We start from the raw sequence: 18,513 nt of genomic DNA, 5'->3' as shown, positions 1-18,513 counted from the left end.
CATATGAAAAAAAGTGTAAGATTTAATGATATTACAGTGGTTAGGGAATTTGTCTTGCATATGGCCAACCCAGATTCAATCCCCAGCACCCCATGTGGCTCCCCAAATGAGTTATCCAGGACTGTTTCCTGAGCACAAAGCCAGGAGTAAGACCTGCGCACAGCAAGGTTTGACCTCAAACACTAGCACCCCCAAATTTTACATCTCTTATCCTCATGAAAATATAAATCAAAACAATAATCAGATTTCACCGCACACCAATAAGACTGAAAGACATGAAAAAGAACAAAGCAACCAATGTTAGAAGGGATTTGGGTTAAGAATTCTCAGCGATTGCTGGTAGGAGTGTCTATTGGATTAATCTTCTTGGAAAACAATATGCTCACTTCTCAAAAATCTAAAATTTGAGCAATTTGATTCATCAATTTCACTTCTTGGTAATCTGCCCTGAAGGTGCAAAATACTAACAAAAGATATTTTCATTCCTATGATAATTGAAACATTATTCATGATAGCCAAAATCTGGAAACACTTAGTGTCTAAGAATAGATGACTGATAAGAAACTACTGTATGGAGAGTTATACAGTAGAATACTACTTGGCTCTAAGATGAAATCATGCAATTTTGTTGTTATGTAGATGACACTGGAGTGCATCATTCTGAATGAAGTCAGCTAGAAAGACAGATAAATAGCATTCTCTCTTATATTGAGATATAAAGAAACACAATAAGGTAATAACAAATGGCCAAAGGCTACAGAGCCTAAGAACTAGTCTACAGAACTGAGTTTACCATGATGGAGGTATAAGGGGATATGTTGGTTGAGTGGAACACTCTGATGTAGAACGTAAACTAGAAATTGCTAACGGTACTGTAAATCATGGTACCTAAAGGAAAATATAAACACATATTATGAAATGGGAGAAAATATTTCCATGCTATACATCAGACAGGGGATGGAGCGATAGCACAGGTAAGGTATATGTCTTGCGAGCAGCCAACATGGCTGACCTGAGTTCGATTCCTCTGTCCCTCTCAGAGAGCCCGGCAAGCTACTGAGAGTATCTCGCCTGCACAGCAAAGCCTGGCAAGCTACCCATGACGTATTCATTATGACAAACACAGTAACAATTGTCACAATGGAGATATTTCTGGGCCTGCTCGAGCAAATCGATGAACAACGGGAGGACAGTGACAGTGACAGTGACATCAGACAGAAAGCCAATATCCAAAAGACAAAGTTCAAAGGTGGAGACTACCCATATACTCAACGACAGATAAGTAGATTTAAAAATGTGATATATGGATGTAATATAGTACTACTCAGTCATATAAAAAGATGAAATTTTACTTTTTGCACTGAGGATTTGTACTGAAAGGGATAACAGTGTAAAGTACGACAAAAGGAGATGACAATTTCTCGAGCATATCAGAGAAGCAAAACAAAAAACAAACAAGTAAAATCAACACAAATTGTTTGACACTGATCTCAGAATTTGGTTTACCAGATGGTAAAGGGAGAGTGAGATTTAACAGGGAGAGAACCCAATAGACTATGGTTGAGGCATATTGGTATTTCATAGTAGGTTTGTTTTGGTAGCAAATTTTTGAAGAGGTTGAATTGTACCCCTAATGTGTGGTTGAAGAGGTAGTGGGAATGTGTCTACACACAGCTAACCTGGATTTGATCCTGGGCATCCCATATGGTCTCTCAAGCAATGCTAGGAGTAATTTCTGAGTGTGTAGCTAGGAGTAACCACTGAGTACAACAAAGTGTGTCCCCAAAAACAAACAAACAAAAAACAAAAAAAAAGAAAAAGAAATTGTAGCTCCAAAACATATGAAATCTTAAAAACAGGCATTACCTCAATGAAAAAATATATATATTTTTAAATCTTCAGCAAATGGAACTCACCAAAGCTAAAATTTTCTGCCTACAAAAGAAAAATCAGAAAAATAAATGAGACTTATAGTATGGGACAAAATATTTAATGCAACATATTATTTCAAAAACTACCATCATATATATGTACATATGTAGAAATCATTCACCTCTTAACAAAAATCAAATAATACAATTTAAAACAGACAACAGAAATAAGAGACATTTGCTAAAGAAGACAACCAAGGAGAAACTAATTCTCAACATAATCATCAGGAAGGTGCAAAATAAAACTACCATAAGATATCACTTGAAACCTGGTAGAATATCAATCATCAAGAAGGCAAGAATCAAATAATGTTGAGCATATAAAAATAAGAAAATCTTTGTACAATATTAATGAAAATATTTAGTGCTTCACTCACTGTGGAAAACAGTATGAAAATTTCTCCTCAAAATTTGCATAGAACTACCATGTGATACATCAATCTGTTTTTGGGTAAATATCTGAAAAAAATAATAGGCACTCTATCTCCAGGCACAAATTTTAAATATCTGCACTGAGCTGCATACAAAACACATTAATTGTTGCATCAAATTTCTGCATTTAACTACAGAGCATAAGTAAGTATACATATTTGTTGGGCTGATGCTAAAAATCCAGTAAGGAAGTACAGGAATGATATAAGAAATTTGTCCACAAGAACTGGATAGATAGTATTGCAGGAAGGCACTTGTCTTGCATGAAGCTGACCCATATTCTATCCCTGGAATCATAGAAAATTCTTTTATTCAATTTTGAAGGTGTCTTTACACTGATTTTGGTTAAGGACTAGATCAGAAACATTCCCGCCAATAGTGAATTGATGTCCCTTTTTGTATGCATTCCCACCAACACTGGTTCTTTTCATTCTTTTTAATGTAGGCCATTTTCTTTGTCATAAGATGTCTCTTCATCGTTTTGATGATAATTATCCTGATAATCATTAAAATGAACATTTTTATATATCTGTAAGCGATACTTATGTCTTCACTAAAAATATTTTAAGCTCCTCATCCCGTTTTATTTTAAGTTAAACACATTAATTTCTCTTTTATTTAATTTTTATTTATCTTTATGCTTTATCTTCGCACGGAAGAGCCTGGCAAGCTATCCATTGTGTATTCGATATTCCAAAACCAGTAACTACAACTTGTCTCATTCATCTGACCCAGAAGGCTTCACCGACATGGCAGCACTGAGAAGGATGAGAAAGGAGAGGCTGACAAAATCTCAAGGCCGAACTAGGCTGCCACAACGAAGGAAGACAAAAATGATCTTCTGTACTTTCAATGCACGTACGCTAGCATCAGATGCATCCATCGAGGACCTGATGGTACAAGCGTGAATGATCAAGTACGATATCATTGGTCTGATTGAGACAAGAAGGCATGAATCTCACCATGCCATTTTCGACACTGGAGAAGAATTGTTCCTCAGAACATGCGATAAAAGAGGTGTCAGAGGGGTCGGTGTCCTTGTCAACACAAACTTGGCCAAGAGCATTGATTCATTCGAATGCCTAACAACCCAAATCGGACGTTTACATTTGAATAGATGTGGCTCACTGCCTGCAGTTTCTATCTTCGTTGTCTACGCACCAACATCTCATTATGATGAAACAGAAATCGAGAAGTTCTACATGGAACTGGAGAAGTTCTATAAAGAAGACCACACCTTCTACAAGATCATTGTGGGCGATTTTCATGCCAAGATAGGACCGAGAAGATCAGCTGAAGAACTCCACATCAGGACCCATGGCCTAGAATGGAACGAACAGGGTGAGAGACTGTCTGAGTTCATCATGTCGACCAAGACCATCCATGGTAACTCACAGTTCCGGAAAGGCAGAATCTAAACGTTGGACATAGGAGTCTCCTGGTGGACGATTCCACAACGAAATAGACCACATCATATTCAATCGATGGTTTTGCCTGACCGATGTCGCTGTTGTCCCAAAATTTTGAATGGGATCGGACAACCGTCTCCTTCGTGCAAAATTCTACTTCACAGAGCGGGGAGAAAGGGCTGCAAAGTTCAAAAAGAGAACTCCCAGAATGACCACCAACTGGGAACTCTTTGGCACTATTGTGGCAACATGGGAAGATGCCATTGTTGACAACATTGATGAGGAATACGATCGACTGGTTCAGCACCTCCATGAATGTGCGAGGAACGCCAAGAGAGAGATAGCCACAAAAAAACGCCTGTCTTCGAAAACTCTTGAGCTAATTCACCAGCGTGGTTTGGCGCATGCCTCAGGCAACCGCAAGCTAACGTCTGAGCTCGCAAAGCAGTGCAGAGATGCGATCAAGGAAGACCTCAAAGAGAGAAGAGCAGAAGTACTGGTAGATGCGACAGAAGCTGGGGAAAGTATTTGTAACACCCGCCTGTCCTTCGCCAACTACAAGACAAAGATGACTGCCCTCCGATGTCCTGATGGATCCATCACATCCTCCAGAATGGCAATGGAGAAGATTATCCATGACTTCTACTCAAATATCTTTGATAGCCATGTCCACTTGCCGACATACCAAATTCCACAGGATGGTTATGTCGTCCCAATATTCTCCCTTCCGAAATATGACACGCCATTTCGTCGGTAAAGATGCGAACAGCACCCGGACCAGACAAGGTCAGACCTGAACACCTGAAGAACCTGCTGTCAGTACTCATCAATACACTGGCTTGGCTCTTCACTCGCTACCTGTTTGATGGATCTGTCTGAATGCAAGGTCCCGTCCCAATGGAAAACCAGCAGGACCGTACTACTGTTCAAGAAGGGAGACATCCATGACATTGGCAACTATCTCCGGATCTGCCTATTGTCTGTCATCTACAAGTTGTTCACTCGAGTCATCCTAAATAAGATTGGCACAACACTAGATGAAGGACAACCATGTGAGCAAGCCGGGTTCCGCAAAGGATTCAGCACTATCGACCATATCCACATGATAACCAAGCTCATTGAGGTTTCTCGGGAGTTCAAGAAGTCACTCTGTTTAACGTTCATTGATTTAAAGAAGGCCTTTGATTCTGTTGAGACGGAAGCGGTCATGGAAGCCCTCGCCAATCAGGGCATTCAAGCCCAATACATCAAGATCCTCTGTGAGCTGTATTGCGGATTCACTACCAGGATCTCACCATTCTACAAAGAAGTGATCGTTGATGTCAAGAGAGGGGTGCGGCAGGGTGATACAATTTCACCGAAACTTTTCATTGCCACCCTCGAGAACATCATGTGACGACTGGAATGGGAAGGAATGGGAGTGAAGATAGATGGTCGGCAACTACACCACCTCCGCTTTGCTGATGACATTGTTTTAATAACACCAAACATCAGCCAAGCGGCACAAATGCTGGTTGACTTTGACCATGAGTGTGGAAAGGTAGGACTACAGCTGAGTCTTACGAAGACAATATTTATGAGAAACAGCCTCGTTTCTGATGCCCCATTCGCTCTCAACCGAATGACCATCTCCAAATGCAACAGCTATGTGTACCTAGGTCGAGAGGTCAACATGACAAATGACCTGGCACCGACCTGCGCAGGAGGTAGAGAGCAGCTTGGAACACCTTCAAGAGCGTTGAAGAAATAGCTAGGAGGACAAAGAAACTCCGGCTCCGGGCACATCTCCTTGATTCCACTGTTCTTCCTGCATTAACATATGCCTCAGAAACCTGGGCCCTACGCAAACAGGATGAGAACGCTATTCAGGTCTCCCAAAGAAGAATAGAAAGAGCTATGCTTGGAATATCACGTTTCACTCAAATGAGAGAAAGAATCCGGAGTTCCTACATCTGTCAACGATCAAGAATCAGGGATGCTGTCTCATTTGCCAAGGTGTCAAAAATTAGATGGGCTGGTCACGTAATGAGATTTAAAGACGACCGCTGGACTAGAGCTGTTACCAACTGTATTCCACGGGATGTCAAAAGACCACGTAGCCGCCTACCTACCAGATGGTCAGACTTCTTCATCAAGATCATGAATGATCAGTTTGAGGCTCTTCATGTACCCAGAGTGAACAGATGTCATTGGTCTACACTAGTATGCGACAGGGACAAATGGAGACTGGCGGCCGCTCGAGCAAATCGACGACTAACGGGAAGTTAAGTGATTAAATTAATCACTTAATCACTTAAGTGATTAAGTGATTAATTTTTATTTAGTCATCACATTTACAATACTGTTAGGAAAAGAGTTTCAGGTATACAATGTTGCTCTTTCCTCATCTACCACCCAAGTGTCATTGTCCCTTTATCTAAGTCTCAAAGTCCCCTCTCACTATCTCTCAACCCTCCACCTTGGTAAACTAAGTTCTGTATCCATTTTCTCATGTCTTTTACCATTGACAAGTTTCTATTACCTTGCTATTTATTTTTTATATTTCATATATGAGACATAATTCTGCATTTGACCCTCTCCATCTTACAGACTACTCATAAATTGGTGCCCTCTATATGGATTTGTGTTACAGCAAAGTTTATGATTTAACATTTTCTCATTGCTGAGTACCATTCTGATACAGTTATATATATATATATATTATGTAAATATACATACACACATTGCCTTTGGTTGCTTCCACATCTTGGATATTGTGTATGGTTCTATGATGAAGAGAAAAGAGCAAATGCCTTTTAAAATAGGCCATGTTTTTGGCCTTGGGATAGATGTCAAGAGGAGGAATTAGTGGTTCACACAGAAGCTCAATTCTTAATTTTTTGAGAAATCGCCATATTGTTTTCCATAGAGGCTCAATCAGTCGATATTCCCACGAACAGTGGATTAGGGTGTCCTTTTTTTTGAGATATCTAGATTTATTTAATATTGAATATATATTTTATGTGTATATGCATTGCTTTTTTTAAAATTTTTTTTTGTTTGTTTCTTTTTTTTTTTACAGTTGTAGATTTACAATTTTTTGTGCTTGGGTTTCGATTATACAATGATCAGATACCCATCCCTCCACCAGTGCCCATTTTCCACCACCATGGATATATCCCCCCACCCCCATCCCCCCATCCTCCCCTGCCTCTATGGCAGGGCAATCCCCTGTGTTCTCTCTCTCCTTTTGGGTGTTGTGGTCTGCAAAAGAGGCATTGAGTGGCAAACATGTTCAGTCCATAGTCTACTTTCGACATGCATCTCCCCTCCTGGGAGGATCCTCCAAACACCCTTTATTTGGTGCTCCCTTCTCTATCTGAACTGCCCTTTCCTCTAGGATACCCGGCTGGCCTCTAAGTTATGGAGTAATCCTCCTGGTGCTGATCTCAGCTATTCTTGGGTATTAATCTCATACTTTGTTACTTTATATCCCCCAGATGAATGCAATCTTTCTATGTCTATCCCTCTCTTTCTGACTCATTTTTCTTAGCATGATACTTTCCATATTGTACCACTTGTATGTAAATTTCATGACTTCATCTTTTCTAACAGCTAATAGTACTCCATTGTGTAGATGTACCAAAGTTTCTTTAACCAGTCATCTGTTCTTGGGCATTCAGGTTTCTTCCAGTTTCTGGCTATTGTAAAGAGTGCTGCAATGAACAAACAAGTGCAGATGTCTCTTCGACTATACATTTTTGCCTCTCTGGGATATATTCCCAGGAGTGGTATTGTTGGGTCAAATGGGAGCTCAATTTCTAATTTTTTGAGAATCGTCCATACTGTTTTCCAGAAGGGCTGAACCAGTGGACATTCCCACCAACAGTGAAGGAGTGTCCCTTTCTCGCCACATCCACGCCAGCATCGGTTGCTTTTGCTCTTTTGAATGTGGGCCAGTCTCTGAGGTGTGAGATGGTATCTCATTGTGGTTTTGATCTGCATCTCTAATGATGATTAATGATGTAGAGCATTTTCTCATGTGCTTTTTTGCCAATCAGATTTCTTCTTTGAGAAAGTTTCTGTTCATTTCATTGCCCCATTTTTGGATGGGGTTGGATGTTTTCTTCTTGTGGAGTTTAACCAGTATTTTGTATATCCTGGATATCAACCCCTTGTCAGATGTGTATTTGGCGAATATCCTTTCCCGTTCTGTAGACTGTCTTTGTATTTTGGTCACTGTTTCTTTGGAGGTGCAGAAGCTTCTTAGTTTAAGATAGTCCCATTTATCTATCTCTGTTTTCACTTGCTCGGCCAGTGGCGTGGCATCTTTGAGATACCATTAACTTCAATGTCATGGAGGGTTTTGCCAACTTTATCTTCAATGTACCTTATGGTTTCTGGTCTGATGTTGAGGTCTTTAATCCATTTTGATCTTACTTTTGTACATGGTGTTATGCAGAGTTCTGAGCCTATTTTTTTGCATGTAGCCGTCCAGTGATGCCAACACAATTTATTAAAGAGGCTTTCCTTACTCCACCTCACATTACTTGCACCTTTATCAAAGATTAGATGATCATATGATTGAGGGGAGATGTCAGTGTATTCAACCCTGTTCCATTGGTCTGCAGTTCTGCCTTTGTTCCAGTACCATGCTGTTTTAATTATTACTGCTTTGTAGTACAGATTGAAGTTAGGGAGGTTGATTCCTCCCATTTTCTTTTTTCCCAAGAATTGCTTTAGCTATTCGTGGGGGCTTATTGTTCCATATAAATTTCAGGAGTGTTTGCTTCATTTCTTTGAAGAATGTCATGGGTATCCTTATAGGGATTGCATTGAATTTATACAATGCTTTCGGTAGTATTGCCATTTTGACAATGTTAAGTCTCCCGACCCATGAGCAGGGGATATCTTTCCATTTCCTCATGTCCTCTTTTATTTCCTGAAGTAGCGTTTTGTAGTTTTCTTTGTACAGGTCCTTTACTTCTTTAGTTTAGCTGATTCCCAGGTTACTTGATTTTCTGGGGCACAATTGTGAACGGGATTTTTTTTCATGTTGCTTTCTTCTGTCTCACTGTTTGCGTATAGGAAAGCCATGGACTTTTGGGTATTGATTTTATAACCTGCAACTTTACTATACGAGTCTATTGTTTCTAGGAGTTTTTTTGTGGAGGTTATTGGGTTCTCTTAGTAGAGTATCATATCATCTGCGAATAGTGAGAGCTTGATTTCTTCCTTTCCTACCTGAATGCCCTTAATATCTTTTTCTTGCCTAATCGCTATTGCAAGTACTTTCAGTACTATATTGAACAGCATTGGAGAGAGTGGGCATCCCTGTCCAGTCCCTGATCTTAGAGGGAAGGCTCTCTGTTTTTCCCCATTGAGGATGATGCTTGCTGTAGGCTTGTGGTAGATGGCTTTAATTATGTTGAGGAAGGTCCCCTCTATACCCATTTTGGCTAGGGTTTTCATCATTAAGTGGTGCTGGATCTTGTCAAATGCTTTCTCTGCATCTATTGATATAATCATATGCTTTTTATCTTTTCTTTTGTTGATATGATGGATTATGTTGATTGATTTTCGAATGTTAAACCATCCTTGCATCCCTGGGATGAATCCTACTTGGTCATGGTGTATGATCTTTTTGATGAGTAGTTGGATTCTATTTGCTAGTAGTTTGTTGAGGATCTTTGCATCTGTGTTCATCAGGGATATCTGTCTGTAATTCTCTTTCTTTGTGGTATCTTTGTCTGCTTTTGGTATCAGTGTGATATTTGCTTCGTAGAAACTGTTTGGAAGTGTTTTTGATATTTCAATTTCGTGGAAAAGCTTAAAGAGCATTGGGAGTAAGTCCTCTTTAAAGATTTGGAAGAATTCACTAGTGAATCCATCCGGGCCAAGACTTTTGTGCTTGGGGAGACTTTTTATTACCATTTCAATTTCCTTGATGGTGATAGGTCTGTTCAGGTATTCCAGGTCTTCTTGGTTCAGCCTTGGGAGTCTGTAGGAGTCTAGGAATTTATTCATTTCCTCGAGGTTTTGATGTTCCGTGGCATAAAGCTTCTCAAAGTACTCCCTGAGGATCCTCTGAATTTCTGTGGTTTCTGTTGTAATGACCACCTTTTCATTTCTGATTCTGTTTATTAGGGTTTTCTCTCTCCCTTTCTTTGTGAGTTTTGCTAGAGGCTTATCGATCTTGTTAATTTTCTCAAAGATCCAGCTCTTGGTTTCATTGATCTTTCGGATTGTTTTTTGGGTTTCCATCTCGTTAATCTCTGCTCTGAGTTTTATTATTTCCTTTCTCCTGTTCGGGTTGTGCTCCTTTTTTTGGTCCTTCTCCAAGCTCTTAAGCTGTGAGGTTAGGTTACTTATGTGTGCTTGCTCCTCCTTCCTGAGGAATGCTTGTAGAGCTATAAACTTTCCTCTTAACACAGCCTTTGCCGTGTCCCATAAGTTTTGGTAACTCGTGTTCTCATTTTCATTCGTTTCTAGGAATCTTTTGATTTCCTCTTTGATTTCCTGTCTATTCCACTCGTTGTTCAATAGTGCACTGTTTAATTTCCAGGTGTTTGATTTAGTTTTCTGTTTTTGCGTGTGATTTACTTCTAATTTCAGTGCATTATGGTCTGAGAAGATTGTTGATACAATCTCTATCTTCTTAATTTTATGGAGGCATGTTTTGTGGCTCAGCATTTGGTCTATCTTGGAGAATGTTCCATGTACGCTTGAGAAGAATGTGTATTCAGCTTTTTGTGGGTGAAGTGTCCTGTATATATCTACTAAGTCCCTTTCTTCCATTGTTTCCCTCAGATGAAGTATGTCCTTGCTAATCTTGAGTCTGGTTGATCTATCAAGAGGTGACAAAGTGGTGTTGAAGTCTCCCACTAGTATTGTGTTGCTCTTGATGTCTTTATCCAATTCTATGAGTAGTTGTTTTAAGTACTTTGCTGGTCTCTCATTAGGTGCATATACATTTATTATTGTAAGTTCTTCCTGTTGTACAGATCCTTTGATCAATAAGAAATGGCCTTCACTGTCTCTTATGACCTTCCTCACTCTGAAATCGATGTGGTCTGATATTAGGATGGCTACCCCAGCTTTTTTATGGGAGCTGTTTGCCTGTAGGATTGTTTTCCAGCCTTTGACTCTGAGTCTGTGTTTGCTTTGACTATTGAGATGCGTTTCTTGCAGGCAGCAGAATGTTGGGTTCAATTTTCTAATCCATCCTGCCACTCTATGTCTTTTAATTGGTGCGTTTAGCCCATTGACATTGAGAGAGATTATTGTTATGGGATTTTGTCCCATTGTTCTGTTAAAATTTGGTGTATTTGAGGGGCCTTTCTTGCCTTAAAGTAGCCCATTTAGTTGTTCTTGTAACCATGGTTTTGAGTCTATGAAGTTCCTGAGCTGTTGTTTGTCTGTGAAACTGTGTGTTGTTCCTTCTATTATGAATGAGAGTCTTGCTGGGAAAAGTATTTTTGAGGAGGCATTTATTTCGTTGAGTTTTTTTACTATGTCCCACCACTGTTTTCGGGCCATGAGGGTTTCATCAGAAAAATCAGCTGTGAATTTTAAGGATGCTCCTTCGTAAGAGATTTCTTTCTTCGATCTTGCTGCTTTCAGAATTTTGTCTCTGTCTAAGGTTTTGGTCATTTTGATTAGAATGTGTCTTGGGGTATTTTTATTCGGATTTCTTCTAGCTGGTACCCTTCAGGCCTCCTGAATGTGGTCACAAGTTTTCTTCAGCTCTGGAAACGTTGTAGCAATGATGTCTTTGACAGTTTCTTCTTCATCAAGGTTTTCTTCCTGTATCTCTGGGACTCCAATAATTCTTATGTTACCCCTCTTGGCTTCATCACGATCTTCTCTTGCCATCTGTTCCCGAATTGTGAGTCTCTTTTCCATTTTCTGCTCTTTTCTGGAGAGTCTCTGAACTTCATCTTTGAGCTCACTGATTCTGTTCTCAGCAGCTCTTACTCTGCTGCTGAGGCCTTCCACTGAGCTTTTCAATTCGCTTATGAGATTTTTCAGGTCTGACATTTCTGATTTAATTTTCCTCATTTCTGCCTTCAGATCCTCTTGTCTTCTATTGGCATTGCTTTCCATTGTTTCTTTTAATTCCCTAAGCATCCTAAGTAGCTCCCTTCTGAATTCCTTGTCAGAGAGGTTGTCTAACACTACAGTACTGTTGGTGTCATCTGGGCTAGACTCTTCAATATGAAAGTTTGGTGGGCTTTTGCGTTGCTTTACCATTGTGAGAGGTGTGGTTTAGTCCTTCACGTTCACTGTTACTATTTTGCTTGATATGCAGTGTGAGTTAAGATAGGCTTATGAGTTATTGGCTACTGTGTTTCTAGTGGCTGAGCTAAAATAGAGAAGTTTCCATCTAAGAAGGTAGCTTATGGTTCCTATGGCATACGTAGTGGGAAAATATTTCATGGCCGCGTTAGCAGCCGCAGCTCCGGAAAGAGTCCCTGGCACTGGGCGAGGAGTTGGGAATGTCTCCTGTTTGGAATTGGAGCCGTTCAGCTTTGTTGCCCAGAGCTGGGCCTCTGTGCCCGTCCCGCGCAGATCAGGGGTTGAAAACCGGCTTTCTAGGAGCTGGATCTAGCTGCGCATGCCCAGAGAGGGTCCCAGGCCCTTGGGGGCAGGCTGTACCTGTTTGGAATTGGAGTCGTTCAGCTTTGTTGCCCAGAGCTGGGCCTCTGTGCCCGTCCCGCGCAGATCAGGGGTTGAAAACCGGCTTTGTAGGAGCTGGATCTAGCTGTGCATGTCCAGAGAGGGTCCCAGGCCCTTGGGGGTGGGCTGTACCTGTTTGGAATTGCTAGGGTGTCCTTTAACACTGGTTGTTTCTACTGTTTTTAATGTGAACCAGTCTCACTGGTGTGAGGTAATATCTTATTGTTGTTTGGGCTTTCTTTTCTCTGATGACCAAAAATGAAGTGCACTTTTTAATATACATATCTGGACATCTGTATTTTTATTCTGAGAAAGTCTCCATTTAGCTCTCCTCCCTGTTTTTTTTTTGTGTGTGTGTGTGGTGTGTGTGTGTGTGTGTGTGTGTGTGTGTGTGTGTGTGCATTTTTTAGTCAAGTTTTTGTTGATAATTTTTTTTATATAGGAGTACTGCTATTCATTAAGCCATTGATTAAGTGGATTGAATTAGGCATGAACTCCACATTACTTTTTTTTTATTCAGAATGTTAATTTTATTGTTTTTATTATTTTTTTAATCACCATGAAATACAGTTACAAAGTTTTCCTGTTTGAGTTTCAGTCACACAATTAACAAACACCCAACCCTCCAATGGTGCACATCTTCACCACCAAGGTCCCCAGTATCCCCCCCTATCCCACACCTACCATTGCCTCTATGGCAGAAAATCATCCCCATACTCTCTTTTGTATTGCTTGTTTTGAATATAACTATTCTAAAATTTTAGATAACTAGGATCTGGAGAAATCTCTCCAGTGAGCTGCTTGGTTCAGATATTCTTTTGTGTGTCTCTGAATCATGGTTAAACTAAAGTAGCAGCCGGAGGCGGTTTGTGGGCATAACCTCTAGGGTTCCATGGGGAAGGGGGGAATGAGAGGAATTGGCCCAACCCTTATCCCTTGAGGCCTGAAGTTTGCCATCAATGAACCCACACACATGCACTTCTCATTGAGTTCTGGAAGTTGGTGGTCACCAGGTTTTTTTTAGGGGACAGATGTGGGACAAAGCCTGCCACCATCTGAGTGAAGTTGACCTGGCTTAATGTCCTGAGGCATCTCTGCAGTGAGCTACTCGGGTTTTTGTGTGTGTGTGTATGTGTGTATGTGTGTGTGTGTGTGTGTGTGTGTGTGTCTAGATCATGGCCCTTGTTTCCATAGAAATAAACTATTGGTTTATGCCCTGCAGGGTGCACCTGTCCGTAGAGTGCTACACCTCAGGCCCTAACTGTAGCTTTTGATCTCTTTCGAGATTTATGGGTCTGAAATAAGACCAATAAATGAGCTTATATAGCTGACCCAGAGGTGGTGTGTGAGTGTGGCTCCCACATACCTAACTTTTGGCCATTTAATTTCTTGGTAAACTTGGTCCCAAGTTGTTGGGGTCTGTCCAAAGGCACAGTGGCAATTTTGAGGTATCAGGAAGTCTGAAGACACCATCAGGCTGCTGATGCTCTCCCCCTACAGGTACAGATTGATCTGCTGGTGGCACTATACCCCCTGTTAAATATTTAAGCTTTTAAAAATCTTGTGTAGTTACTCTTTGTCAGATATGTGATTAGTAAATATTTTCTCCCAATTCAGGGGTACCTTTTTGTTTTAGTCCATAGGTTATCTTTTAATCATTGTTTCCTTTATAATGCAGGAGCTTTTGAATTTGATGCGGTTCTATTTATTTTTGCTTCTGTTTGCTTGATGATTGGTATTGAGTCATTGAAGATTCTTATACAATCAATATTATATAGAGTTCTGTTTATGCTTTCCTCATTGTAACTTAGAAATTTGGGTCTAATATTGAGATCTGTTTTTCGTGTTGAATTAATTTTTGTATATGACAAAACAGGATACGAATGCTATTCGGGTATCCTAAAGAGGAATAGAAAGAGCTATGCTTAGAATATCACACCTCACTCATGTGAGAGAAGGAATTTGGAGTTCCGACCTCCATAGCTGATCAAGAATCAGGGATGCTAGCTCGTTTGCTAAAGCATCGAAAATCAGATGGGGCTGGACATGTAATGCCATTAAGAGACAACTGCTGGACTAAAGGTGTTACTGATTGGATTACACAGGACATCAAAAGAACATGTGGTCACCCACCTACAAGATGGTCATACTTGAGACTCTTCATGTTCCTGGAGTGAGCAGATGTCATTGGGCTACACTAGCACTCAACAGGGATGAATGGAGATATTACTGGCGCCCGCTCGAGCAAATCGATGATCAATGGTAGGACAAGTCATACAAATGATATGACAAAACATGGGGATTAAAATTTGATCATTTTGTTTGCATGTAGCTAACCAGTTTTCCAAACATTGTTCGTTAAAAAGGCCTTTTAGATGTCCATAACTCACATGATCTGTCTTAAGGCTCTCAATTACAAGCCTCACAATCTACTTTTATTCCAGTGTCATACAATCTTAAATACTACATCTTTGTATTATAATTTAAAGTGGGAGAGATAAAAGCTCCCATCTTCTTTATCCATGTATTTCTTTGGCCATCCTGGTAGGATTTTTGTGGGGTGTTTTTGTAATTGTCTTTTTTGGGGTAGCTCTAAACTCAGGGAACACTCCTGGTGGTGCTCTGGGGACCATATGCAGTGTTGGTTATCAAAACTCTGTCATCTACCTTCCACTGTACTATTGATTTGGCCACTATTCTGCAAATTTGATTTCTCAAAATAAATTTTAACAGTATATCCTCCATATTCTTAAATTATGCCATGGGACTTTTTGTGGGGACTGCATTGAAATTGTGTAGAGTTTTGGTAGGATGGCTATTTTAGCAGTAAAAGTTGTTAAATTGAGTAGAAAATGTATTTCCAGTTCTTTGTGTCTTCTGTTTATTTTCTAAATATATTTTTTATTTGATTCACCCTGATTTGCAGTTACAAAACAACCAATGATGGAGTTTCATGCATACAACATTCTAAATACCACACACCCCCATCAGAATTTTTGTTGTTAATCCCCCAGGAAGGTGATAAGGAATTAGCTAGAGGTTGCTTTCTGTCTCTCTCCCTGTTCCCACAGAATGACAGGAAGAATAACTGTGAGCAGTATGTTTCAGGTTTTGAGGTATGAGACCTTAATATGATGCAGTCTGGGTGTGGAAACTGCTGGTACCCACCCAAAAGGAAGGGGCTCTGCCTCCCTTTCTGAATAGGCCCAGTGAAATCAGCCAGAGGCAAGCCTCACCTGGGTTGGTGGACAAGTAAGCAGAAGGTTGGGTCTTATCTCTTTGTAAGTCTACGTAAAAGCTTGTTAATCTTATTTAATTTTTTAAAAATAATTCTGCTTTTGGTTTCACTGATATTTTAAATTTTTGTTCTTGCTTTGATTTACATTTTATTGATTTCTGCTGTTTTATTATTTCCTACTTTCTGCTTTCTTTCAGTTCCCTTTATTGATCTTTTTCTAGTTGCCTAAACTGTGCTGTTATACTATTTATCTGTGTCCTTTCTTTAGTGTATTTTCCATAAGGTCTAATTCACCAGAAGTAAAAGTATAAGAGAAATAAATTTATATACAATTATATGATTTGCCATAGGAAAAACTCTGAAGTATGATATCAAATTATAAAAATGTGATCTAACAATTTCAAACTTGATTCTGGCTAAAAAATTCTTCATATTACATGCTCTGCAAATACAGTGAGACAATTGAAAAATAGTACAACATATTTAAAAGATAATATGTAGCAATCATTAAAAGAAACATGATTAAGTATAGCATGTACACAAACATATTCTGCAAATAAGTTCCAGAATGTTTCTATTTTTCTCAAGAACTATAGTTTATGTAGTCTTTCTCTGTCACACACACAAAAAAGTGCTCAATCACATATAAGCACAGAGTTTACAAAATAATTGGAGAATAAAAGGTTAGTGTTGGTTTTAATATGAGAATGTAGCAAAGCAAGACCATTTCCTTCATGAAATGCAGAGCATATTGTCACCATGGAGGCTATGGAGACAATATTAATTTAAGAAAGTCTGAAATTCTGAATAATTAAGAAAAACAATGTAATATAAGAACTTTAAAAGAAATAGTATGACCATCACCACCATTGCTTAGAGTGGAACAAATCTGATCAGTGTGTCACCTATGCAAGAATCTCAAATAAGAAATTTAAAAGAAATAGTATGACCATCACCACCATTGCTTAGAGTAAAACAGATATGATCACTGTGTCATCTATGCTAGAATCTCAAATATTCGTGTTTTCCAAAGGAAAATTAGTACTTGAACTTTTTCAACAAGTGAAAGAAATTTGACTTGTGTGTTCCCTCATAGATGTATGTAGTTACCAACTTCTCTGGGCACATAAGTTATGAATCACATATATATCTTTACATGAAAATAAAATTATTTTTATTTGAAACAGAAAGCTCAAGAAAATTAAAAAGTAGTGCTGACTGTGATACTTTCAAAATGCTCTGTTTGTATTTGTTTGTTTTCTGCTCTCTTCTCATTGAGGAAGCGTTACCAACTTTTATCTCATTGAGGAAAATGTCTAGCCCTCTTTAACATCCTCTTGAGTGCCTGTTTGATCTCCTTGTTCCTCAGACTATAGATTAGAGGGTTTAGCATGGGAGTAATGATAATATAGAAAACTGACAGCATTTTGTCCTGCTTTTCAGAGTGTCTAGAATGAGGATGTAAGTAAACAAAGAAGACTGGGACATAGAAGAGTGCTACAACTGCCAAATGTGAGGCACAGGTATTGAAGGCCTTAAGGCTGCCTTTGATGGAAGACATTTTTAGGATGGATGCTGTGATGAAACCATAGGATAGCAAAATAGCAAGGAAAGAACCAAAGCCAACAAACAAAATGGCCAAAAACAGAATCATTTGGGTGATGAAGGGACTAGAGCAAGACAAGATAATAATCTCAGATATGTTACAGAAGAAATGTTGAATGACATTTGGTCCACAGTAGTACATACGAAAGGCAGGAATTGTCTCAAGCAAACTACAGATGAAACCAGTTCCCAGGGCCCCAGCCACCATCTTCTGACAGAGCCCAGGCGCCATGATGGCTGAGTACTGCAGAGGGTTACCAATGGCCACGTACCTGTCATAGGCCATGGCAGCCAGGAGACAACACTCAGTCTGACCCATCCAAGCTGCAAAAAAGTACTGCATAGCACAGGCAATAAAGGAAATTGTTTTATCATCCTTGAAGAAATCTGAAAGCATTCTGGGACAGATGGTAGAAGAATAGCAGACATCTATAGATGACAAAATGCTGAGAAAAAAGTACATGGGCGTATGCAGGTGAGAGTCCATATTGATAAGTATAACGAGACTAAGGTTCCAGAATAATGTCACAAGATAAACCACCAGAAAGACCGGAAAGAGAATGAACTGCAACTCTTTTTCATCTGTGATTCCCAAGAAAACAAACATGACCACTGATGATGTGTAATTTCTATCTATTTCCATAGAAGTACTTGATTCCATCTGCTGAAAAAAAAGATAAAAAGATAAAATTACTCTGCTCAAAAACACAAAAGTGAATATTTTTTTTACCAGAAATGCATCTGACTAGAAGTACAATTTTGAATAATCTTCTGAGCTTATCTCTGTATTTCGTATAATGCCATACATGTACCCTTTAGATTCTTCTCATACAAAATGGCAATATATACAAATGGTTTTACTGAATTATCTTATCAAGCTATAACTTTTCAATAGTTCCCAATTATAGATCAGGAGCACTGAATTCCTAGAGATTAGTGACCTATATTTATGAACGTGTTAGGATGCTTAAAACAACATTAATGGAAATTAAGAAACATTCTATTATCAAAGACTGGAAAACAGTACAGAGTCTTCTTACAAAATACTAAGTCTAGAGCTTCCACATGACCCAGAATTTCCGCTTCTTAATATCTACTTTGATAAGTCAAAAGCATGAATTCATAAAACAAGATATTTTAGCACCTATGTTCATTGCAGTACTAAGTACAAAAGCTAGCACATATGTAAGCAACCAAAATGTCTAGTAACATATGAGTAGAGAAAAAAAAACCTGGCATA

General features: G+C 39.2%; 1 protein-coding gene across 1 annotated transcript; it reads right to left on the bottom strand.

Moving 5' to 3' along the window:
* Positions 1-16,968: 16,968 nt before the first annotated feature.
* LOC130041605 (olfactory receptor 5A1-like) lies at positions 16,969-17,934 on the bottom strand. The gene has a single exon (XM_056133885.1). The coding sequence runs from the start codon at positions 17,932-17,934 to the stop codon at positions 16,969-16,971; it is 966 nt and encodes a 321-aa protein (XP_055989860.1).
* Positions 17,935-18,513: the final 579 nt, after the last annotated feature.

Source organism: Sorex fumeus, unplaced genomic scaffold, assembly GCF_029834395.1.
Source record: "Sorex fumeus unplaced genomic scaffold, SorFum_2.1 ptg000007l, whole genome shotgun sequence".
Lineage (NCBI taxonomy): Eukaryota > Metazoa > Chordata > Mammalia > Eulipotyphla > Soricidae > Sorex > Sorex fumeus.
The sequence above is the reverse complement of the archived record's forward strand: the minus strand, read 5'-3'. Positions and strand labels throughout refer to the sequence as shown.